The sequence below is a fragment of the Paralichthys olivaceus genome, chromosome 17 (assembly GCF_024713975.1).
Source record: "Paralichthys olivaceus isolate ysfri-2021 chromosome 17, ASM2471397v2, whole genome shotgun sequence".
Taxonomy (NCBI): Eukaryota; Metazoa; Chordata; class Actinopteri; order Pleuronectiformes; family Paralichthyidae; genus Paralichthys; species Paralichthys olivaceus.
In genome coordinates, this window is record NC_091109.1 from 9,153,676 (window position 1) to 9,180,190 (window position 26,515).

The following is a 26,515-nucleotide window of genomic DNA, read 5'->3' on the forward strand; positions in this document are numbered from 1 at the left end:
TAGGTTAGTATGTCATCCAAAATATGATAAAAAAGTCATAGGTTAGTATGTCGTCTGAAATATGATAAAAAAGTCATAGGTTAGTATGTCGTCTGAAATATGATTAAAAAAAAGTCATAGGTTAGTATGTCATCCAAAATATGATAAAAAAGTCATAGGTTAGTATGTCGTCTGAAATATGATAAAAAAGTCATAGGTTAGCATGTCGTCCGAAATATGATAAAAAAGTCATAGGTTAGTATGTCGTCCAAAATCACCTAAAAAAGTCATAGGTTAGTATGTCGTCCAAAATATGATAAAAAAGTCATAGGTTAGTATGTCGTCTGGAATATGATAAAAAAAAGTCATAGGTTAGCATGTCGTCCGAAATATGATAAAAAAGTCATAGGTTAGCATGTCGTCCGAAATATGATAAAAAAGTCATAGGTTAGTATGTCGTCCAAAATCACCTAAAAAAGTCATAGGTTAGTATGTCCTTCCAAATATGATAAAAAAGTCATAGGTTAGTATGTCGTCCGAAATATGATAAAAAAGTCATAGGTTAGCATGTCGTTCCAAAATATGATAAAAAAGTCATAGGTTAGCATGTCGTCTGAAATATGATAAAAAAGTCATAGGTTAGCATGTCGTCTGAAATATGATAAAAAAGTCATAGGTTAGTATGTCGTCCGAAATATGATAAAAAAGTCATAGGTTAGCATGTCGTCTGAAATATGATAAAAAAGTCATAGGTTAGTATGTCGTCTGAAATATGATAAAAAAGTCATAGGTTAGCATGTCGTCCGAAATATGATAAAAAAGTCATAGGTTAGTATGTCGTCCAAAATCACCTAAAAAAGTCATAGGTTAGTATGTCGTCTGAAATATGATAAAAAAGTCATAGGTTAGCATGTCGTCTGAAATATGATAAAAAAGCCATAGGTTAGCATGTCGTTCCAAATATGATAAAAAAGTCATAGGTTAGTATGTCGTCTAGAATATGATAAAAAAGTCATAGGTTAGCATGTCGTTCCAAATATGATAAAAAAGTCATAGGTTAGTATGTCGTCTAGAATATGATAAAAAAGTCATAGGTTAGTATGTCGTCCAAAATCCACTAAAAAAGTCATAGGTTAGTATGTCGTCCAAAATATGATAAAAAAGTCATAGGTTAGCATGTCGTCCGAAATATGATAAAAAAGTCATAGGTTAGTATGTCGTCCAAAATATGATAAAAAAGTCATAGGTTAGCATGTCGTCTGAAATATGATAAAAAAGTCATAGGTTAGTATGTCGTCTGAAATATGATAAAAAAAAGTCATAGGTTAGTATGTCGTCCAAAATCACCTAAAAAAGTCATAGGTTAGTATGTCGTCTAGAATATGATAAAAAAGTCATAGGTTAGCATGTCGTTCCAAATATGATAAAAAAGTCATAGGTTAGTATGTCGTCTAGAATATGATAAAAAAGTCATAGGTTAGTATGTCGTCCAAAATCCATTAAAAAAGTCATAGGTTAGTATGTCGTCCAAAATATGATATAAAAGTCATAGGTTAGGATGTCGTCTGGAATATGATAAAAAAAAGTCATAGGTTAGTATGTGGTCTGAAATATGATAAAAAAGTCATAGGTTAGCATGTCGTCCAAAATATGATAAAAAAAAGTCATAGGTTAGCATGTCGTTCCAAATATGATAAAAAAGTCATAGGTTAGCATGTCGTCTGAAATCACCTCAAAAAGTCATTGGTTACTATGTCGTTCCAAATATGATAAAAAAGTCACAGGTTAGTATGTCGTCTGAAATCACCTCAAAAAGTCATAGGTTAGTATGTCGTCCAAAATATGATAAAAAAGTCATAGGTTAGTATGTCGTCCGAAATATGATAAAAAAGTCATAGGTTAGTATGTCGTCTGAAATATGATAAAAAAAAGTCATAGGTTAGTATGTCGTCCAAAATATGATAAAAAGGTCATAGGTTACTATGTCGTTCCAAATATGATAAAAAAAGTCATAGGTTAGCATGTCGTCTGAAATCACCTCAAAAAGTCATAGGTTACTATGTCGTTCCAAATATGATAAAAAAGTCATAGGTTAGTATGTCGTCCAAAATATGATAAAAAAGTCATAGGTTAGTATGTCGTCTGAAATATGATGAAAAAGTCATAGGTTAGCATGTCGTCTGAAATATGATAAAAAAAGTCATAGGTTAGTATGTCGTCTGAAATATGATAAAAAAAGTCATAGGTTAGTATGTCGTCTGAAATATGATTAAAAAAAAGTCATAGGTTAGTATGTCATCCAAAATATGATAAAAAAGTCATAGGTTAGTATGTCGTCTGAAATATGATAAAAAAGTCATAGGTTAGTATGTCGTCTGAAATATGATAAAAAAAAGTCATAGGTTAGTATGTCGTCCAAAATCACCTAAAAAAGTCATAGGTTAGTATGTCGTCCAAAATATGATAAAAAAGTCATAGGTTAGTATGTCGTCTGGAATATGATAAAAAAAAAGTCATAGGTTAGCATGTCGTCCGAAATATGATAAAAAAGTCATAGGTTAGCATGTCGTCCAAAATATGATAAAAAAGTCATAGGTTAGTATGTCGTCCAAAATCACCTAAAAAAGTCATAGGTTAGTATGTCCTTCCAAATATGATAAAAAAGTCATAGGTTAGTATGTCGTCCGAAATATGATAAAAAAGTCATAGGTTAGCATGTCGTTCCAAAATATGATAAAAAAGTCATAGGTTAGCATGTCGTTCCAAAATATGATAAAAAAGTCATAGGTTAGCATGTCGTCTGAAATATGATAAAAAAGTCATAGGTTAGCATGTCGTCTGAAATATGATAAAAAAGTCATAGGTTAGTATGTCGTCCGAAATATGATAAAAAAGTCATAGGTTAGTATGTCGTCTGAAATATGATAAAAAAGTCATAGGTTAGCATGTCGTCCGAAATATGATAAAAAAGTCATAGGTTAGTATGTCGTCCAAAATCACCTAAAAAAGTCATAGGTTAGTATGTCGTCTGAAATATGATAAAAAAGTCATAGGTTAGCATGTCGTCTGAAATATGATAAAAAAGCCATAGGTTAGCATGTCGTTCCAAATATGATAAAAAAGTCATAGGTTAGTATGTCGTCTAGAATATGATAAAAAAGTCATAGGTTAGCATGTCGTTCCAAATATGATAAAAAAGTCATAGGTTAGTATGTCGTCTAGAATATGATAAAAAAGTCATAGGTTAGTATGTCGTCCAAAATCCACTAAAAAAGTCATAGGTTAGTATGTCGTCCAAAATCACCTAAAAAAGTCATAGGTTAGTATGTCGTCTGAAATATGATAAAAAAAAGTCATAGGTTAGTATGTCGTCCAAAATCACCTAAAAAAGTCATAGGTTAGTATGTCGTCTAGAATATGATAAAAAAGTCATAGGTTAGCATGTCGTTCCAAATATGATAAAAAAGTCATAGGTTAGTATGTCGTCTAGAATATGATAAAAAAGTCATAGGTTAGTATGTCGTCCAAAATCCACTAAAATAGTCATAGGTTAGTATGTCGTCCAAAATATGATATAAAAGTCATAGGTTAGGATGTCGTCTGGAATATGATAAAAAAAAAGTCATAGGTTAGTATGTGGTCTGAAATATGATAAAAAAGTCATAGGTTAGCATGTCGTCCAAAATATGATAAAAAAAAGTCATAGGTTAGCATGTCGTTCCAAATATGATAAAAAAGTCATAGGTTAGCATGTCGTCTGAAATCACCTCAAAAAGTCATTGGTTACTATGTCGTTCCAAATATGATAAAAAAGTCACAGGTTAGTATGTCGTCTGAAATCACCTCAAAAAGTCATAGGTTAGTATGTCGTCCAAAATATGATAAAAAAGTCATAGGTTAGTATGTCGTCCGAAATATGATAAAAAAGTCATAGGTTAGTATGTCGTCTGAAATATGATAAAAAAAAGTCATAGGTTAGTATGTCGTCCAAAATATGATAAAAAGGTCATAGGTTACTATGTCGTTCCAAATATGATAAAAAAAGTCATAGGTTAGCATGTCGTCTAAAATCACCTCAAAAAGTCATAGGTTACTATGTCGTTCCAAATATGATAAAAAAGTCATAGGTTAGTATGTCGTCCAAAATATGATAAAAAAGTCATAGGTTAGTATGTCATCCAAAATATGATAAAAAAGTCATAGGTTAGTATGTCGTCTGAAATATGATAAAAAAGTCATAGGTTAGTATGTCGTCTGAAATATGATTAAAAAAAAAGTCATAGGTTAGTATGTCATCCAAAATATGATAAAAAAGTCATAGGTTAGTATGTCGTCTGAAATATGATAAAAAAGTCATAGGTTAGCATGTCGTCCAAAATCACCTAAAAAAGTCATAGGTTAGTATGTCGTCCAAAATCACCTAAAAAAGTCATAGGTTAGTATGTCGTCCAAAATATGATAAAAAAGTCATAGGTTAGTATGTCGTCTGGAATATGATAAAAAAAAGTCATAGGTTAGCATGTCGTCCGAAATATGATAAAAAAGTCATAGGTTAGCATGTCGTCCGAAATATGATAAAAAAGTCATAGGTTAGCATGTCGTTCCAAAATATGATAAAAAAGTCATAGGTTAGCATGTCGTTCCAAAATATGATAAAATAGTCATAGGTTAGCATGTCGTTCCAAAATATGATAAAAAAGTCATAGGTTAGCATGTCGTTCCAAAATATGATAAAAAAGTCATAGGTTAGCATGTCGTCTGAAATATGATAAAAAAGTCATAGGTTAGCATGTCGTCTGAAATATGATAAAAAAGTCATAGGTTAGTATGTCGTCCGAAATATGATAAAAAAGTCATAGGTTAGCATGTCGTCTGAAATATGATAAAAAAGTCATAGGTTAGCATGTCGTTCCAAATATGATAAAAAAGTCATAGGTTAGTATGTCGTCTAGAATATGATAAAAAAGTCATAGGTTAGTATGTCGTCCAAAATCCACTAAAAAAGTCATAGGTTAGTATGTCGTCTGAAATATGATAAAAAAGTCATAGGTTAGCATGTCGTCCGAAATATGATAAAAAAGTCATAGGTTAGTATGTCGTCCAAAATATGATAAAAAAGTCATAGGTTAGCATGTCGTCTGAAATATGATAAAAAAGTCATAGGTTAGTATGTCGTCTGAAATATGATAAAAAAAAGTCATAGGTTAGTATGTCGTCTGAAATATGATTAAAAAAAAATCATAGGTTAGTATGTCGTCCAAAATATGATAAAAAAGTCATAGGTTAGTGTGTCGTCTGAAATATGATAAAAAAGTCATAGGTTAGCATGTCGTCCGAAATATGATAAAAAAGTCATAGGTTAGTATGTCGTCCAAAATCACCTAAAAAAGTCATAGGTTAGTATGTCGTCCAAAATATGATAAAAAAGTCATAGGTTAGTATGTCGTCTGAAATGTGATAAAAAAGTCATAGGTCAGCATGTCCTTCCAAATATGATAAAAAAGTCATAGGTTAGTATGTCGTCCAAAATATGATAAAAAAGTCATAGGTTAGCATGTCGTTCCAAAATATGATAAAAAAGTCATAGGTTAGCATGTCGTCTGAAATATGATAAAAAAGTCATAGGTTAGTATGTCGTCTGAAATATGATAAAAAAGTCATAGGTTAGCATGTCGTCCGAAATATGATAAAAAAGTCATAGGTTAGTATGTCGTCCAAAATCACCTAAAAAAGTCATAGGTTAGTATGTCGTCCAAAATATGATAAAAAAGTCATAGGTTAGTATGTCGTCTGGAATATGATGAAAAAGTCATAGGTTAGCATGTCGTTCCAAATATGATAAAAAAGTCATAGGTTAGTATGTCGTCCAAAATATGATAAAAAAGTCATAGGTTAGCATGTCGTTCCAAAATATGATAAAAAAGTCATAGGTTAGCATGTCGTCTGAAATATGATAAAAAAGTCATAGGTTAGTATGTCGTCTGAAATATGATAAAAAAGTCATAGGTTAGCATGTCGTCCGAAATATGATAAAAAAGTCATAGGTTAGTATGTCGTCCAAAATATGATAAAAAAGTCATAGGTTAGCATGTCGTCTGAAATATGATAAAAAAGTCATAGGTTAGTATGTCGTCTGAAATATGATAAAAAAGTCATAGGTTAGTATGTCGTCTGAAATATGATAAAAAAGTCATAGGTTAGTATGTCGTCTGAAATATGATAAAAAAGTCATAGGTTAGTATGTCGTCCAAAATCACCTAAAAAAGTCATAGGTTAGTATGTCGTCCAAAATATGATAAAAAAGTCATAGGTTAGTATGTCGTCCAAAATATGATAAAAAAGTCATAGGTTAGCATGTCGTCTGAAATATGATAAAAAAGTCATAGGTTAGTATGTTGTCCGAAATATGATAAAAAAGTCATAGGTTAGTATGTCGTCTGAAATATGATAAAAAAGTCATAGGTTAGCATGTCGTCCGAAATATGATAAAAAAGTCATAGGTTAGTATGTCGTCCAACATCACCTAAAAAAGTCATAGGTTAGTATGTCGTCCAACATCACCTAAAAAAGTCATAGGTTAGTATGTCGTCCAACATCACCTAAAAAAGTCATAGGTTAGCATGTCGTCCGAAATATGATAAAAAAGTCATAGGTTAGCATGTCGTCCAACATCACCTAAAAAAGTCATAGGTTAGTATGTCGTCCAACATCACCTAAAAAAGTCATAGGTTAGTATGTCGTCCGAAATATGATAAAAAAGTCATAGGTTAGTATGTCGTCCAAAATATGATAAAAAAGTCATAGGTTAGTATGTCGTCTGAAATATGATAAAAAAAGTCATAGGTTAGCATGTCGTCCGAAATATGATAAAAAAGTCATAGGTTTGTATGTCGTCCAAAATCCACTAAAAAAGTCATAGGTTAGTATGTCGTCTGAAATATGATAAAAAAGTCATAGGTTAGCATGTCGTCTGGAATATGATAAAAAAAGTCATAGGTTAGCATGTCGTCTGAAATATGATAAAAAAGTCATAGGTTAGCATGTCGTCTGGAATATGATAAAAAAAGTCATAGGTTAGCATGTCGTCCAAATTATGATAAAAAAGTCATAGGTTAGTATGTCGTCTGGAATATGATAAAAAAAGTCATAGGTTAGCATGTCGTCCAAAATATGATAAAAAAGTCATAGGTTAGTATGTCGTCTGGAATATGATAAAAAAAGTCATAGGTTAGCATGTCGTCTGAAATATGATAAAAAAGTCATAGGTTAGCATGTCGTCCGAAATATGATAAAAAAGTCATAGGTTAGCATGTCGTCCAACATCACCTAAAAAAGTCATAGGTTAGTATGTCGTCCAAAATATGATAAAAAAGTCATAGGTTAGCATGTCGTCCAACATCACCTAAAAAAGTCATAGGTTAGTATGTCGTCCAACATCACCTAAAAAAGTCATAGGTTAGTATGTCGTCCGAAATATGATAAAAAAGTCATAGGTTAGTATGTCGTCCAAAATATGATAAAAAAGTCATAGGTTAGTATGTCGTCTGAAATATGATAAAAAAAGTCATAGGTTAGCATGTCGTCCGAAATATGATAAAAAAGTCATAGGTTTGTATGTCGTCCAAAATCCACTAAAAAAGTCATAGGTTAGTATGTCGTCTGAAATATGATAAAAAAGTCATAGGTTAGTATGTCGTCCAAAATATGATAAAAAAGTCATAGGTTAGTATGTCGTCTGGAATATGATAAAAAAAGTCATAGGTTAGCATGTCGTCTGAAATATGATAAAAAAGTCATAGGTTAGCATGTCGTCCGAAATATGATAAAAAAGTCATAGGTTAGCATGTCGTCCGAAATATGATAAAAAAGTCATAGGTTAGTATGTCGTCCAAAATCACCTAAAAAAGTCATAGGTTAGTATGTCGTCCAAAATATGATAAAAAAGTCATAGGTTAGTATGTCGTCTGAAATATGATAAAAAAGTCATAGGTTAGCATGTCGTTCCAAATATGATAAAAAAGTCATAGGTTAGTATGTCGTCCAAAATATGATAAAAAAGTCATAGGTTAGTATGTCGTCCAAAATATGATAAAAAAGTCATAGGTTAGCATGTCGTCTGAAATATGATAAAAAAGTCATAGGTTAGCATGTCGTTCCAAATATGATAAAAAAGTCATAGGTTAGTATGTCGTCCAAAATATGATAAAAAAGTCATAGGTTAGCATGTCGTTCCAAAATATGATAAAAAAGTCATAGGTTAGCATGTCGTCTGAAATATGATGAAAAAGTCATAGGTAAGTATGTCGTCTGGAATATGATGAAAAAAAGTCATAGGTTAGCATGTCGTCCGAAATATGATAAAAAAGTCATAGGTTAGTATGTCGTCCAAAATCACCTAAAAAAGTCATAGGTTAGTATGTCGTCTGAAATATGATAAAAAAGTCCAAAATATGATAAAAAAGTCATAGGTTAGCATGTCGTTCCAAATATGATAAAAAAAGTCATAGGTTAGTATGTCGTCTAGAATATGATAAAAAAGTCATAGGTTAGCATGTCGTCCAAAATATGATAAAAAAGTCATAGGTTAGTATGTCGTCCAAAATATGATAAAAAAGTCATAGGTTAGTATGTCGTCCAAAATCACCTAAAAAAGTCATAGGTTAGTATGTCGTCCAAAATATGATAAAAAAGTCATAGGTTAGCATGTCGTCTGAAATATGATAAAAAAGTCATAGGTTAGTATGTCGTCCAAAATATGATAAAAAAGTCATAGGTTAGTATGTCGTCTGAAATATGATAAAAAAGTCATAGGTTAGTATGTCGTCCAAAATATGATAAAAAAGTCATAGGTTAGTATGTCGTCTGAAATATGATAAAAAAGTCATAGGTTAGCATGTCGTTCCAAATATGATAAAAAAGTCATAGGTTAGTATGTCGTCTGAAATATGATGAAAAAGTCATAGGTTAGTATGTCGTCTAGAATATGATAAAAAAGTCATAGGTTAGTATGTCGTCCAAAATATGATAAAAAAGTCATAGGTTAGTATGTCGTCCAAAATATGATAAAAAAGTCATAGGTTAGTATGTCGTCTGGAATATGATAAAAAAGTCATAGGTTAGCATGTCGTTCCAAATATGATAAAAAAGTCATAGGTTAGTATGTCGTCCAAAATATGATAAAAAAGTCATAGGTTAGCATGTCGTCCGAAATATGATAAAAAAGTCATAGGTTAGCATGTCGTCCGAAATATGATAAAAAAGTCATAGGTTAGTATGTCGTCCAAAATCACCTAAAAAAGTCATAGGTTAGCATGTCGTTCCAAATATGATAAAAAAGTCATAGGTTAGTATGTCGTCCAAAATATGATAAAAAAGTCATAGGTTAGTATGTCATTCCAAAATATGATAAAAAAGTCATAGGTTAGCATGTCGTCCGAAATATGATAAAAAAGTCATAGGTTAGCATGTCGTCTGAAATATGATAAAAAAGTCATAGGTTAGTATGTCGTCAAAAATCACCTAAAAAAGTCATAGGTTAGTATGTCGTCCAAAATATGATAAAAAAGTCATAGGTTAGCATGTCGTCTGAAATATGATAAAAAAGTCATAGGTTAGCATGTCGTTCCAAATATGATAAAAAAGTCATAGGTTAGTATGTCGTCTGAAATATGATAAAAAAGTCATAGGTTAGTATGTCGTCTGAAATATGATAAAAAAGTCATAGGTTAGTATGTCGTCCAAAATATGATAAAAAAGTCATAGGTTAGCATGTCGTCCGAAATATGATAAAAAAGTCATAGGTTAGCATGTCGTCTGAAATATGATAAAAAAGTCATAGGTTAGTATGTCGTCCAAAATCACCTAAAAAAGTCATAGGTTAGTATGTCGTCTGAAATATGATAAAAAAGTCAAAGGTTAGCATGTCGTCCGAAATATGATAAAAAAGTCATAGGTTAGTATGTCGTCCAAAATCACCTAAAAAAGTCATAGGTTAGTATGTCGTCCAAAATATGATAAAAAAGTCATAGGTTAGTATGTCGTCTGGAATATGATAAAAAAAAAGTCATAGGTTAGCATGTCGTCCGAAATATGATAAAAAAGTCATAGGTTAGCATGTCGTCCAAAATATGATAAAAAAGTCATAGGTTAGTATGTCGTCCAAAATCACCTAAAAAAGTCATAGGTTAGTATGTCCTTCCAAATATGATAAAAAAGTCATAGGTTAGTATGTCGTCCGAAATATGATAAAAAAGTCATAGGTTAGTATGTCGTCCGAAATATGATAAAAAAGTCATAGGTTAGCATGTCGTTCCAAAATATGATAAAAAAGTCATAGGTTAGCATGTCGTTCCAAAATATGATAAAAAAGTCATAGGTTAGCATGTCGTCCGAAATATGATAAAAAAGTCATAGGTTAGTATGTCGTCTGAAATATGATAAAAAAGTCATAGGTTAGCATGTCGTCCGAAATATGATAAAAAAGTCATAGGTTAGTATGTCGTCCAAAATCACCTAAAAAAGTCATAGGTTAGTATGTCGTCTGAAATATAATAAAAAAGTCATAGGTTAGCATGTCGTCTGAAATATGATAAAAAAGCCATAGGTTAGCATGTCGTTCCAAATATGATAAAAAAGTCATAGGTTAGTATGTCGTCTAGAATATGATAAAAAAGTCATAGGTTAGCATGTCGTTCCAAATATGATAAAAAAGTCATAGGTTAGTATGTCGTCTAGAATATGATAAAAAAGTCATAGGTTAGTATGTCGTCCAAAATCCACTAAAAAAGTCATAGGTTAGTATGTCGTCCAAAATCACCTAAAAAAGTCATAGGTTAGTATGTCGTCTGAAATATGATAAAAAAAAGTCATAGGTTAGTATGTCGTCCAAAATCACCTAAAAAAGTCATAGGTTAGTATGTCGTCTAGAATATGATAAAAAAGTCATAGGTTAGCATGTCGTTCCAAATATGATAAAAAAGTCATAGGTTAGTATGTCGTCTAGAATATGATAAAAAAGTCATAGGTTAGTATGTCGTCCAAAATCCACTAAAAAAGTCATAGGTTAGTATGTCGTCCAAAATATGATATAAAAGTCATAGGTTAGGATGTCGTCTGGAATATGATAAAAAAAAGTCATAGGTTAGTATGTGGTCTGAAATATGATAAAAAAGTCATAGGTTAGCATGTCGTCCAAAATATGATAAAAAAAAGTCATAGGTTAGCATGTCGTTCCAAATATGATAAAAAAGTCATAGGTTAGCATGTCGTCTGAAATCACCTCAAAAAGTCATTGGTTACTATGTCGTTCCAAATATGATAAAAAAGTCACAGGTTAGTATGTCGTCTGAAATCACCTCAAAAAGTCATAGGTTAGTATGTCGTCCAAAATATGATAAAAAAGTCATAGGTTAGTATGTCGTCCGAAATATGATAAAAAAGTCATAGGTTAGTATGTCGTCTGAAATATGATAAAAAAAAGTCATAGGTTAGTATGTCGTCCAAAATATGATAAAAAGGTCATAGGTTACTATGTCGTTCCAAATATGATAAAAAAAGTCATAGGTTAGCATGTCGTCTAAAATCACCTCAAAAAGTCATAGGTTACTATGTCGTTCCAAATATGATAAAAAAGTCATAGGTTAGTATGTCGTCCAAAATATGATAAAAAAGTCATAGGTTAGTATGTCATCCAAAATATGATAAAAAAGTCATAGGTTAGTATGTCGTCTGAAATATGATAAAAAAGTCATAGGTTAGTATGTCGTCTGAAATATGATTAAAAAAAAAGTCATAGGTTAGTATGTCATCCAAAATATGATAAAAAAGTCATAGGTTAGTATGTCGTCTGAAATATGATAAAAAAGTCATAGGTTAGCATGTCGTCCAAAATCACCTAAAAAAGTCATAGGTTAGTATGTCGTCCAAAATATGATAAAAAAGTCATAGGTTAGTATGTCGTCTGGAATATGATAAAAAAAAGTCATAGGTTAGCATGTCGTCCGAAATATGATAAAAAAGTCATAGGTTAGCATGTCGTCCGAAATATGATAAAAAAGTCATAGGTTAGCATGTCGTTCCAAAATATGATAAAAAAGTCATAGGTTAGCATGTCGTTCCAAAATATGATAAAATAGTCATAGGTTAGCATGTCGTTCCAAAATATGATAAAAAAGTCATAGGTTAGCATGTCGTTCCAAAATATGATGAAAAAGTCATAGGTTAGCATGTCGTCTGAAATATGATAAAAAAGTCATAGGTTAGCATGTCGTCTGAAATATGATAAAAAAGTCATAGGTTAGTATGTCGTCCGAAATATGATAAAAAAGTCATAGGTTAGCATGTCGTCTGAAATATGATAAAAAAGTCATAGGTTAGCATGTCGTTCCAAATATGATAAAAAAGTCATAGGTTAGTATGTCGTCTAGAATATGATAAAAAAGTCATAGGTTAGTATGTCGTCCAAAATCCACTAAAAAAGTCATAGGTTAGTATGTCGTCCAAAATATGATAAAAAAGTCATAGGTTAGTATGTCGTCTGAAATATGATAAAAAAGTCATAGGTTAGCATGTCGTCCGAAATATGATAAAAAAGTCATAGGTTAGTATGTCGTCCAAAATATGATAAAAAAGTCATAGGTTAGCATGTCGTCTGAAATATGATAAAAAAGTCATAGGTTAGTATGTCGTCTGAAATATGATAAAAAAAAGTCATAGGTTAGTATGTCGTCTGAAATATGATTAAAAAAAAATCATAGGTTAGTATGTCATCCAAAATATGATAAAAAAGTCATAGGTTAGTGTGTCGTCTGAAATATGATAAAAAAGTCATAGGTTAGCATGTCGTCCGAAATATGATAAAAAAGTCATAGGTTAGTATGTCGTCCAAAATCACCTAAAAAAGTCATAGGTTAGTATGTCGTCCAAAATATGATAAAAAAGTCATAGGTTAGTATGTCGTCTGAAATGTGATAAAAAAGTCATAGGTCAGCATGTCCTTCCAAATATGATAAAAAAGTCATAGGTTAGTATGTCGTCCAAAATATGATAAAAAAGTCATAGGTTAGCATGTCGTTCCAAAATATGATAAAAAAGTCATAGGTTAGCATGTCGTCTGAAATATGATAAAAAAGTCATAGGTTAGTATGTCGTCTGAAATATGATAAAAAAGTCATAGGTTAGCATGTCGTCCGAAATATGATAAAAAAGTCATAGGTTAGTATGTCGTCCAAAATCACCTAAAAAAGTCATAGGTTAGTATGTCGTCCAAAATATGATAAAAAAGTCATAGGTTAGTATGTCGTCTGGAATATGATGAAAAAGTCATAGGTTAGCATGTCGTTCCAAATATGATAAAAAAGTCATAGGTTAGTATGTCGTCCAAAATATGATAAAAAAGTCATAGGTTAGCATGTCGTTCCAAAATATGATAAAAAAGTCATAGGTTAGCATGTCGTCTGAAATATGATAAAAAAGTCATAGGTTAGTATGTCGTCTGAAATATGATAAAAAAGTCATAGGTTAGCATGTCGTCCGAAATATGATAAAAAAGTCATAGGTTAGTATGTCGTCCAAAATATGATAAAAAAGTCATAGGTTAGCATGTCGTCTGAAATATGATAAAAAAGTCATAGGTTAGTATGTCGTCTGAAATATGATAAAAAAGTCATAGGTTAGTATGTCGTCTGAAATATGATAAAAAAGTCATAGGTTAGTATGTCGTCTGAAATATGATAAAAAAGTCATAGGTTAGTATGTCGTCCAAAATCACCTAAAAAAGTCATAGGTTAGTATGTCGTCCAAAATATGATAAAAAAGTCATAGGTTAGTATGTCGTCCAAAATATGATAAAAAAGTCATAGGTTAGCATGTCGTCTGAAATATGATAAAAAAGTCATAGGTTAGTATGTTGTCCGAAATATGATAAAAAAGTCATAGGTTAGTATGTCGTCTGAAATATGATAAAAAAGTCATAGGTTAGCATGTCGTCCAACATCACCTAAAAAAGTCATAGGTTAGTATGTCGTCCAACATCACCTAAAAAAGTCATAGGTTAGTATGTCGTCCGAAATATGATAAAAAAGTCATAGGTTAGTATGTCGTCCAAAATATGATAAAAAAGTCATAGGTTAGTATGTCGTCTGAAATATGATAAAAAAAGTCATAGGTTAGCATGTCGTCCGAAATATGATAAAAAAGTCATAGGTTTGTATGTCGTCCAAAATCCACTAAAAAAGTCATAGGTTAGTATGTCGTCTGAAATATGATAAAAAAGTCATAGGTTAGCATGTCGTCTGGAATATGATAAAAAAAGTCATAGGTTAGCATGTCGTCTGAAATATGATAAAAAAGTCATAGGTTAGCATGTCGTCTGGAATATGATAAAAAAAGTCATAGGTTAGCATGTCGTCCAAATTATGATAAAAAAGTCATAGGTTAGTATGTCGTCTGGAATATGATAAAAAAAGTCATAGGTTAGCATGTCGTCCAAAATATGATAAAAAAGTCATAGGTTAGTATGTCGTCTGGAATATGATAAAAAAAGTCATAGGTTAGCATGTCGTCTGAAATATGATAAAAAAGTCATAGGTTAGCATGTCGTCCGAAATATGATAAAAAAGTCATAGGTTAGCATGTCGTCCAACATCACCTAAAAAAGTCATAGGTTAGTATGTCGTCCAAAATATGATAAAAAAGTCATAGGTTAGCATGTCGTCCAACATCACCTAAAAAAGTCATAGGTTAGTATGTCGTCCAACATCACCTAAAAAAGTCATAGGTTAGTATGTCGTCCGAAATATGATAAAAAAGTCATAGGTTAGTATGTCGTCCAAAATATGATAAAAAAGTCATAGGTTAGTATGTCGTCTGAAATATGATAAAAAAAGTCATAGGTTAGCATGTCGTCCGAAATATGATAAAAAAGTCATAGGTTTGTATGTCGTCCAAAATCCACTAAAAAAGTCATAGGTTAGTATGTCGTCTGAAATATGATAAAAAAGTCATAGGTTAGTATGTCGTCCAAAATATGATAAAAAAGTCATAGGTTAGTATGTCGTCTGGAATATGATAAAAAAAGTCATAGGTTAGCATGTCGTCTGAAATATGATAAAAAAGTCATAGGTTAGCATGTCGTCCGAAATATGATAAAAAAGTCATAGGTTAGCATGTCGTCCGAAATATGATAAAAAAGTCATAGGTTAGTATGTCGTCCAAAATCACCTAAAAAAGTCATAGGTTAGTATGTCGTCCAAAATATGATAAAAAAGTCATAGGTTAGTATGTCGTCTGAAATATGATAAAAAAGTCATAGGTTAGCATGTCGTTCCAAATATGATAAAAAAGTCATAGGTTAGTATGTCGTCCAAAATATGATAAAAAAGTCATAGGTTAGTATGTCGTCCAAAATATGATAAAAAAGTCATAGGTTAGCATGTCGTCTGAAATATGATAAAAAAGTCATAGGTTAGCATGTCGTTCCAAATATGATAAAAAAGTCATAGGTTAGTATGTCGTCCAAAATATGATAAAAAAGTCATAGGTTAGCATGTCGTTCCAAAATATGATAAAAAAGTCATAGGTTAGCATGTCGTCTGAAATATGATGAAAAAGTCATAGGTAAGTATGTCGTCTGGAATATGATGAAAAAAAGTCATAGGTTAGCATGTCGTCCGACATATGATAAAAAAGTCATAGGTTAGCATGTCGTCCGAAATATGATAAAAAAGTCATAGGTTAGTATGTCGTCCAAAATCACCTAAAAAAGTCATAGGTTAGTATGTCGTCTGAAATATGATAAAAAAGTCCAAAATATGATAAAAAAGTCATAGGTTAGCATGTCGTTCCAAATATGATAAAAAAAGTCATAGGTTAGTATGTCGTCTAGAATATGATAAAAAAGTCATAGGTTAGCATGTCGTCCAAAATATGATAAAAAAGTCATAGGTTAGTATGTCGTCCAAAATATGATAAAAAAGTCATAGGTTAGTATGTCGTCCAAAATCACCTAAAAAAGTCATAGGTTAGTATGTCGTCCAAAATATGATAAAAAAGTCATAGGTTAGCATGTCGTCTGAAATATGATAAAAAAGTCATAGGTTAGTATGTCGTCCAAAATATGATAAAAAAGTCATAGGTTAGTATGTCGTCTGAAATATGATAAAAAAGTCATAGGTTAGTATGTCGTCCAAAATATGATAAAAAAGTCATAGGTTAGTATGTCGTCTGAAATATGATAAAAAAGTCATAGGTTAGCATGTCGTTCCAAATATGATAAAAAAGTCATAGGTTAGTATGTCGTCTGAAATATGATGAAAAAGTCATAGGTTAGTATGTCGTCTAGAATATGATAAAAAAGTCATAGGTTAGTATGTCGTCCAAAATATGATAAAAAAGTCATAGGTTAGTATGTCGTCCAAAATATGATAAAAAAGTCATAGGTTAGTATGTCGTCTGGAATATGATAAAAAAGTCATAGGTTAGCATGTCGTTCCAAATATGATAAAAAAGTCATAGGTTAGTATGTCGTCCAAAATATGATAAAAAAGTCATAGGTTAGCATGTCGTCCGAAATATGATAAAAAAGTCATAGGTTAGCATGTCGTCCGAAATATGATAAAAAAGTCATAGGTTAGTATGTCGTCCAAAATCACCTAAAAAAGTCATAGGTTAGCATGTCGTTCCAAATATGATAAAAAAGTCATAGGTTAGTATGTCGTCCAAAATATGATAAAAAAGTCATAGGTTAGTATGTCATTCCAAAATATGATAAAAAAGTCATAGGTTAGCATGTCGTCCGAAATATGATAAAAAAGTCATAGGTTAGTATGTCATTCCAAAATATGATAAAAAAGTCATAGGTTAGCATGTCGTCCGAAATATGATAAAAAAGTCATAGGTTAGCATGTCGTCTGAAATATGATAAAAAAGTCATAGGTTAGTATGTCGTCAAAAATCACCTAAAAAAGTCATAGGTTAGTATGTCGTCCAAAATATGATAAAAAAGTCATAGGTTAGCATGTCGTCTGAAATATGATAAAAAAGTCATAGGTTAGCATGTCGTTCCAAATATGATAAAAAAGTCATAGGTTAGTATGTCGTCTGAAATATGATAAAAAAGTCATAGGTTAGTATGTCGTCTGAAATATGATAAAAAAGTCATAGGTTAGTATGTCGTCCAAAATATGATAAAAAAGTCATAGGTTAGCATGTCGTCCGAAATATGATAAAAAAGTCATAGGTTAGCATGTCGTCTGAAATATGATAAAAAAGTCATAGGTTAGTATGTCGTCCAAAATCACCTAAAAAAGTCATAGGTTAGTATGTCGTCTGAAATATGATAAAAAAGTCATAGGTTAGCATGTCGTCCGAAATATGATAAAAAAGTCATAGGTTAGTATGTCGTCCGAAATATGATAAAAAAGTCATAGGTTAGTATGTCGTCCAAAATATGATAAAAAAGTCATAGGTTAGTATGTCGTCCAAAATATGATAAAAAAGTCATAGGTTAGTATGTCGTCCAAAATATGATAAAAAAGTCATAGGTTAGCATGTCGTCTGAAATATGATAAAAAAGTCATAGGTTAGCATGTCATCCGAAATATGATAAAAAAGTCATAGGTTAGTATGTCGTCCAAAATATGATAAAAAAGTCATAGGTTAGTATGTCGTCTGAAATATGATAAAAAAGTCATAGGTTAGCATGTCGTCCGAAATATGATAAAAAAGTCATAGGTTAGTATGTCGTCCAAAATCACCTAAAAAAGTCATAGGTTAGTATGTCGTCCAAAATCACCTAAAAAAGTCATAGGTTAGTATGTCGTCCAAAATATGATAAAAAAGTCATAGGTTAGTATGTCGTCTGAAATATGATAAAAAAGTCATAGGTTAGCATGTCGTCTGAAATATGATAAAAAAGTCATAGGTTAGCATGTCGTCTGAAATATGATAAAAAAGTCATAGGTTAGTATGTCGTCCAAAATATGATAAAAAAGTCATAGGTTAGCATGTCGTCTGAAATATGATAAAAAAGTCATAGGTTAGTATGTCGTCTGAAATATGATAAAAAAGTCATAGGTTAGTATGTCGTCTGAAATATGATAAAAAAGTCATAGGTTAGTATGTCGTCTGAAATATGATAAAAAAGTCATAGGTTAGCATGTCGTTCCAAATATGATAAAAAAGTCATAGGTTAGTATGTCGTCCAAAATATGATAAAAAAGTCATAGGTTAGCATGTCGTCTGAAATATGATAAAAAAGTCATAGGTTAGCATGTCGTCCGAAATATGATAAAAAAGTCATAGGTTAGTATGTCGTCCAAAATCACCTAAAAAAGTCATAGGTTAGCATGTCGTCTGAAATATGATAAAAAAGTCATAGGTTAGCATGTCGTCCAAAATCACCTAAAAAAGTCATAGGTTAGTATGTCGTCCAAAATATGATAAAAAAGTCATAGGTTAGCATGTCGTCTGAAATATGATAAAAAAGTCATAGGTTAGCATGTCGTCTGAAATATGATAAAAAAGTCATAGGTTAGCATGTCGTCTGGAATATGATAAAAAAAGTCATAGGTTAGCATGTCGTCTGAAATATGATAAAAAAGTCATAGGTTAGCATGTCGTCCGAAATATGATAAAAAAGTCATAGGTTAGTATGTCGTCCAAAATATGATAAAAAAGTCATAGGTTAGTATGTCGTCTGAAATATGATAAAAAAGTCATAGGTTAGTATGTCGTCCAAAATATGATAAAAAAGTCATAGGTTAGTATGTCGTCCAAAATCACCTAAAAAAGTCATAGGTTAGTATGTCGTCTGAAATATGATAAAAAAGTCATAGGTTAGCATGTCGTCTGAAATATGATAAAAAAGTCATAGGTTAGCATGTCGTCCGAAATATGATAAAAAAGTCATAGGTTAGTATGTCGTCCAAAATCACCTAAAAAAGTCATAGGTTAGTATGTCGTCCAAAATATGATAAAAAAGTCATAGGTTAGCATGTCGTCTGAAATATGATAAAAAAGTCATAGGTTAGTATGTCGTCTGAAATATGATAAAAAAGTCATAGGTTAGCATGTCGTTCCAAAATATGATAAAAAAGTCATAGGTTAGCATGTCGTCTGAAATATGATAAAAAAGTCATAGGTTAGTATGTCGTCTGAAATATGATAAAAAAGTCATAGGTTAGCATGTCGTCCGAAATATGATAAAAAAGTCATAGGTTAGCATGTCGTCTGAAATATGATAAAAAAGTCATAGGTTAGTATGTCGTCTGAAATATGATAAAAAAGTCATAGGTTAGTATGTCGTCTGAAATATGATAAAAAAGTCATAGGTTAGTATGTCGTCCAAAATATGATAAAAAAGTCATAGGTTAGTATGTCGTCTGAAATATGATAAAAAAGTCATAGGTTAGCATGTCGTCTGAAATATGATAAAAAAGTCATAGGTTAGTATGTCGTCTGAAATATGATAAAAAAGTCATAGGTTAGTATGTCGTCCAAAATATGATAAAAAAGTCATAGGTTAGTATGTCGTCTGAAATATGATAAAAAAGTCATAGGTTAGTATGTCGTCTGAAATATGATAAAAAAGTCATAGGTTAGTATGTCGTCTGAAATATGATAAAAAAGTCATAGGTTAGTATGTCGTCCAAAATATGATAAAAAAGTCATAGGTTAGTATGTCGTCTGAAATATGATAAAAAAGTCATAGGTTAGCATGTCGTCTGAAATATGATAAAAAAGTCATAGGTTAGTATGTCGTCTGAAATATGATAAAAAAGTCATAGGTTAGTATGTCGTCCAAAATATGATAAAAAAGTCATAGGTTAGTATGTCGTCTGAAATATGATAAAAAAGTCATAGGTTAGCATGTCGTCTGAAATATGATAAAAAAGTCATAGGTTAGTATGTCGTCTGAAATATGATAAAAAAAGTCATAGGTTAGCATGTCTTTTTTAGGTGATTTTAGATGACATACTAACCTCTGACATATATAGAGAATTAGAGATAACAGAGATATTTGAGAAAATAGAGATAATTAGAGATGATAGAGATAATTAGAGATAATAGAGACAATAGAGACAATAGAGACAATAGAGATATTAGAGACAATAGAGATATTAGAGATAATAGAGATATTAGAGATAATTAGAGATAATTAGAGATAATAGAGATAATTAGAGATAATAGAGATATTAGAGATATTTAGATAATTAGAGATAATTAGAGATAATAGAGATATTAGAGATAATAGAGATATTAGAGATATTTAGATAATTAGAGATAATTAGAGATAATAGAGATAATTAGAGATAATAGAGATATTTAGATAATTAGAGATAATTAGAGATAATAGAGATAATAGAGATAATAGAGATATTAGAGATAATAGAGATATTAGAGATATTTAGAGAATTAGAGATAATTAGAGATAATAGAGATATTAGAGAATTAGAGATAATTAGAGATATTAGAGATATTAGAGATATTAGAGATAATTAGAGATAATAGAGATATTAGAGATAATAGAGATATTAGAGATATTTAGATAATTAGAGATAATAGAGATATTAGAGATAATAGAGATATTAGAGATATTTAGATAATTAGAGATAATTAGAGATATTAGAGATAATAGAGATAATTAGAGATAATAGAGATATTAGAGATAATTAGAGATATTAGAGATAATAGAGATAATTAGAGATAATAGAGATATTAGAGATATTTAGAAAATTAGAGATAATTAGAGATAATAGAGATATTAGAGATATTTAGAGAATTAGAGATAATTAGAGATAATAGAGATATTAGAGATAATAGAGATAATTAGAGATAATAGAGATATTAGAGATATTTAGAGAATTAGAGATAATTAGAGATAATAGAGATATTATAGATATTTAGAGAATTAGAGATAATTAGAGATATTAGAGATATTAGAGATAATTAGAGATAATAGAGATATTAGAGATATTTAGATAATTAGAGATAATTAGAGATAATAGAGATATTAGAGATAATAGAGATATTAGAGATATTTAGATAATTAGAGATAATTAGAGATATTAGAGATAATAGAGATAATTAGAGATATTAGAGATATTTAGAAAATTAGAGATAATTAGAGATAATAGAGATAATTAGAGATAATAGAGATATTAGAGATATTAGAGATAATAGAGATAATTAGAGATAATAGAGATATTAGAGATAATAGAGATAATTAGAGATAATAGAGATATTAGAGATAATTGAGATAATTGAGATAATTAGAGATAATAGAGATAATTAGAGATATTAGAGATAATAGAGATAAGAGAGATATTAGAGATAATAGAGATAATTGAGATATTAGAGACAATAGAGATATTAGAGATAATTAGAGATATTAGAGATAATAGAGATAATAGAGATAATTAGAGATAATAGAGATAATAGAGATAATTAGAGATAATAGAGATAATTAGAGATATTAGAGATAATAGAGATAAGAGAGATATTAGAGATAATAGAGATAATTGAGATATTAGAGACAATAGAGATATTAGAGATAATTAGAGATAATAGAGATAATTAGAGATATTAGAGACATTAGAGATAATAGAGATAATTAGAGGAAATACAGATATTACAACATTATGCCTTACTATACTGTATTTCTATGTTATTTTATTATGTTTTTAACTATGACATTTTAAAGAAGTTCTTACCACTGAAAACTTACCTGTGAACATCAATCTGCTCCTTCAGGGCTGTGACCAGCAGATGCTGGTGGACATGTTGCTGAGGCTCAAGTCAATCATTTACCTACCTGGAGACTTTGTGGTGAAGAAAGTGAGTACATGCATGTGTGTCTGTATCTCTCAATGATAAACTTTTGCTGAGTTAAACTTACAAATTGCAGTAAATGAGAACAGTTCCGATGTCTGTGTTCCATCCTGCAGGGTGACATCGGTAAAGAGATGTACATCATCAAAGGTGGAGCAGTGCAGGTGGTGGGAGGACCTGACAACAGCATTGTGTTTGTCACACTGAAGGCTGGCTGCGTGTTCGGAGAAATCAGGTTTGGGGTCAAACGTGTTAGTGGAAAGGATTACAACACTGTCATCAACCAACAATAGCACAGCTTGATATCAGTGAATGACGTGATAAAAACTCATACAAACATCGCAATATATTTGTTTCAGTTAACTGGGATGCAACCATATTTTTCAATTAAACAAAGCACCTTTACATGTCTTTCTTGAGATTGCATTTGTAATAATTATGAACAATGCAACACTCCTCTCGACAGCTTACTGCAGTCTGCTAAAGATGGAGGAAACAGGCGCACCGCTAACGTCAAAGCACACGGCTTCGCTAACCTTTTCGTCCTGGAGAAGAAGGACCTGTTTGACATCCTCGTCCACTACCCAGAGTCTCAGAAAGTGCTGGCCAGGAAGGGAAGGTGAGTCAATTCATCCTCCTAAAAAAACATATGAAAATGAATAAGCAGCTGATTATTGATTGTGTTTGTGACTGCAAAGGCAACTGCTCAAAGCCAAAGGTCCTGCAGCTGCTAAAACCAATGAGGAAAAGCAGAAAGGTCTCACTCTGTTTGGAACCAAACCGCAGACGCCCAAGTTGATCAAAGCGTTTGCCGACATGCGCAAAGGAGGCTTCCTGGACAAACTCAAGGTAAACTCAGCATACATGATCACCAGTCATATTTAGACTGGGTCAGCTTTGAACTTGGAACCGTGATATGATGTGGGTTTTTTGTCCTCTGTCCACAGAAAAATGCAGCAGAGCAGAAGTGAGAACAGGACGTTTGATGCCACAGATCTGCACTTTCTCAAATCTCCTTCATTCAGTAAGATCCACATTCAACCATTCAAAGTTCAAAGTGACAGAATTTCAAGCCAAAATGATTCTCGTTTTCATTTGATGCTCCTCAGCACAAATTAAACCAGGTTGCAGAAGTGAAACAGGACATCTGTAGTTAAACTAAAGATATTCACCTTCTTAACATTGGTTACTTGTCTTTAATAGAGATAGAAATGTCTCTTAAACCACATATTAATGTTTATATTATATTTTAAGTGTGTATATTGTAAATCATGTCATTTTTCCATATAAAGTTAAAAGAATATTTTACTACTAAAGGCTGAGCTCTTTTCTTCAGTCAGAGGTAACTTCTCTAATCATTTAGTTTGGATGTTTTAGATTGAAAGAATTTATTTTTTAGAATGAGCAGCAATGGCACCCATGGCTGAGCAGACAAGGAGCGCCATCTGCTGTTTGACAAAGTCCTGGTTCACACTGACAATGAGATGCAAATTGGTAAATCAGAAATTGAGGTAAAAATAATTATTGAATAACAAAGAAGCACACTACAAACATATTTCATTAATAACTTTTATTTTGGGTCTTTTATTAGAATTACATGGCAATAATCCAGGAACAGAGGGAAAAAAACCCAAAGAAAAGTTATTAATACTCCAAGAACAAGAGCGTGTTTGTGTGAGAGGTGAGATTTTCTGTCTGTCTTTTTCCTCCCTTACTGGATTATTGCCATGTAATTCTAATTATTCACTTGGTTAAATAGCTAATACTGTATATTCATGGTTTGGTGTTAAAGCAGAACAGTTTCTAGTATATCAATAATACCAAATAATTATCTCTTATCTCTTCCTGAAGCGCTAAAGGAAACAAACTGTCTGAATCAGAATCTCTGAGGCTTATGAAAGTGTTTTTTTAGAGGTAAGGAGCAACAACACCTGAGTACCATGAAGCTCTGAAACTTTGAGGCCACATTATAATAATAAAATGCACATTAAGCTAAAGAAACATAGTCACTGATAATTAAAAAATAACAACAGCAGCGTAACATGGTATATAGCAAATGAAAAAATACACATAAAAGTAAAATAGGCTGAAAAATAAGGCATATACACTATATAGTTTTCTCCTCATGCACAAAATTGCAATTGGACATTTTCTCTCAATGTGCAGACAGACCTGGTAAATAACGTGACCTTTAATCCAGTTTTGGATTGAGAACAGTTGAGAGAGACTTGTAACCTACTCCACCTGCTATGTGATACTGTAGATTATCAGTCCAGGTCTGTCATGAGTCTGTTCAGAGTCAGTGAGTCTGCAGGATACCTGGCCTGTGTGTAACGTTGCACAGGAAGTCCTTATCTCCATGATGGATTTGTGTAGAAACACATGGTTTAACTCTGAAGTTTCCAGAAGATCATCTGTCTGTCCTCTCCCCCTGTGATCACCGTGCTGCACAAATCATTTATCCACATCGCCGTGACAGCACCTGGACAAAGAGAGAGCATTTTTACTTTGACATATTACATATTAGAAATCGGTTGACAGTGGATTTTTTTAAAGTCCAAAAGCATAACGGTACCGGCGAAAAAATTATTAATTGTCCGATACCACCCCCCCCCAAACTTTGGAGAAGATTTAAACCAGATGCTATTGTATGTCAGACATGAAAATGATAAACTGCCCTCACAAAAGACATTCCCCTGCATTCCTATTTGTGTGGCCGTGCCCTTAGTGCACAACATAAGCAGAGAGAGAAAACCTCATCTAATGTGTCTGTTTTCAGAAGGGTCACAAGTACTGTAGAGACTGTTGTAACCAGAGATGGGCGGAACTTGTTCAATCTCAACACTGTTACAATTATGCTTTGAGTGCCACTGTAGTCAAATCAAAGGAGCTGTGAAGCATTTGAATAAATAGACAGACTTTTCACCAGGTGAGCTGTTATATCATGAACTGTACCTGAGTGTGCGCCGATCTTCTTGGTGACCGTGTTGCTGAGCAGGTCCCACAGCAGGAGGTCACCTGACTGGCCCCCGCACAGCACTGAGTTCCCATCCCAGCAGAAACACCTGAAAACACCCATACAGTAGAATCAGCAAAAGTCATCTTTCCAAGTTGACATCTTCATCTATGTCTTCTAAGTGTATGGCACCTTTCCTCCTGAGATACAAGTTTTCTTTTTCTTTTTTTTTACGTTGATCACATCATAGACACATCAACACGCTCACTCAACATTTTACTTCTGTTTTCTCACATGGCTCACTCTGACATTTTCCTCAGGGGCTGGAAATAATTCTCACACACAGCTTTTTTGGAAATTTCCAGGAAAATGTTCAGAGTAGGGATGGGCATAATTAATCGACGAATTGATAATTGATCGTTAAGAATTTCGTTGTTCACTTAATTTTTTTATGGATAAAATGCTCGAATAATGCAAATAATGCGCGGAGGTCCCTATGCACCCCGGCAACGTCAGTCCCCTCATGTTTTCTCGGCAGCTGGACTGACGGTCACCAGGCTGCGGTTGCGTCTGACCCCAGAGCACTTTAACATGCTTATCTTTATCAACAAAAATCAGTATTATGTTTTTGGTTAACTTATTGTTTAACATGATTTTTTTTATTATTATTATTTTAAAACAAACGAGGGTCAATTGTGTTTAAGAGCGCCGACTCGCAGCTGCAGGCTCCTCTGCTTTAGAGCACTGCAGCGCACATCTTCAAATTTAACCATTGAGCGTCAGTTTAACTGCCACAAGAGTTGTTCCTCTCGTAATAAAGATCTCATCGAGGAAAAACACGCTGTATTTTCATTACATTTTTAATATATAAAAAGTTAAATAATGTATTTTAATTAATACAATTTTTTAATGATTAATTGAAAATGTATCGTTAATTCTCCCGACAATTGATTAAGAAAATTGAATCGAATGCCCACCCCTAGTTCAGAGCATGTTTGAGAGCAGCTCCACTGTGGTGTTAGTAGTGTGATCTCACCTCTGCTCCTCCTCTGCTTTCACCGTTGAGATCACCATTCCTGTCTGGACATCGATAACCTTCATGCAGGAGTCGGCTCCGATGCTGAGAATGTGTCGACTATCTGAGGATGCAAAATATGTTCATCACTTCAGAGTGAGTCATGGTTTCCAGGTGATTCAGGGTAACTACTGTTAGTTTTTGCTTGTAAAGGCCTGTATGACTCACACAGAAGAAATAATTAAATAGCTGCCAACACTTGAAAGCATCGTGTTAAAGTGCTTTGTAAAACAACACAGCACTTAAAGCCATGCAGAAGCAGTTACTGAGCCCTGTATCCATCTAAAAGGAACATTTTGTTTTCCGCCAACTGCAGCACAGATTCTGAACCCTGCTAAAATAAGAGAAGCCACAAAAAGTTCTGTATGTACCAGGACTGAAGGCAGCACGGTGGATGGTTCCTGTGTGACAGTGAATTTGCTGCAGGGTTTCGTAGCTGCTCGTGTCCCAGATGGTGACGGCGCCGTCTTTACAGCCCGACACCAACAGAGTCCCCGCTGGATTCAGACCTGCGGTGTTTACCTGGACATGGGGACAGATAAAGCAACACAGCAGAGACGTGAATACGTTTTCATCATCTTTTGTGATCTCAGTGTAATGTGTGATATTATTCTCTACTGGGTCTTCAAAATTTATTTTTAATCTTTGAAACACTAAAATATTTTTAAAAATATCTA

The 26,515-nt window shown here is 32.1% G+C and overlaps 2 protein-coding genes across 3 annotated transcripts in view; one reads left to right on the top strand and one right to left on the bottom strand.

The window, feature by feature from the left end:
* cngb3.1 (cyclic nucleotide gated channel subunit beta 3, tandem duplicate 1) overlaps positions 1-22,911 on the top strand; it is a 31,815-nt gene extending 8,904 nt beyond the window's left edge. Inside the window, exons 14-18 of the mRNA XM_069512812.1 lie at positions 21,730-21,813; positions 21,924-22,042; positions 22,274-22,426; positions 22,506-22,656; positions 22,755-22,911. Coding sequence (XP_069368913.1) covers positions 21,730-21,813; positions 21,924-22,042; positions 22,274-22,426; positions 22,506-22,656; positions 22,755-22,778 — 531 coding nt within the window. The 3' untranslated portion in view covers positions 22,779-22,911. The remainder of the gene's footprint in view (positions 1-21,729; positions 21,814-21,923; positions 22,043-22,273; positions 22,427-22,505; positions 22,657-22,754) is intronic.
* The window catches only part of nsmaf (neutral sphingomyelinase (N-SMase) activation associated factor), a 47,407-nt gene that overhangs the window by 7,007 nt on the left and 13,885 nt on the right, over positions 1-26,515 (bottom strand). Inside the window, exons 28-34 of one of the 2 annotated variants that reach the window (XR_011238987.1) lie at positions 26,210-26,360; positions 25,800-25,902; positions 24,763-24,872; positions 24,127-24,289; positions 22,344-22,444; positions 21,875-22,021; positions 21,704-21,797 (exon numbers count right to left, since the gene is read on the bottom strand). Coding sequence is in view for 1 of the 2 variants with exons in the window: in XM_069512809.1 (XP_069368910.1) it covers positions 24,195-24,289; positions 24,763-24,872; positions 25,800-25,902; positions 26,210-26,360 (459 nt within the window). In the remaining variant the exon portion in view is untranslated. Of the gene's footprint in view, positions 1-21,703; positions 21,798-21,874; positions 22,022-22,343; positions 22,445-23,362; positions 24,290-24,762; positions 24,873-25,799; positions 25,903-26,209; positions 26,361-26,515 lie in introns of those variants that run through there. The other variant, XM_069512809.1, reaches the window with a different exon arrangement.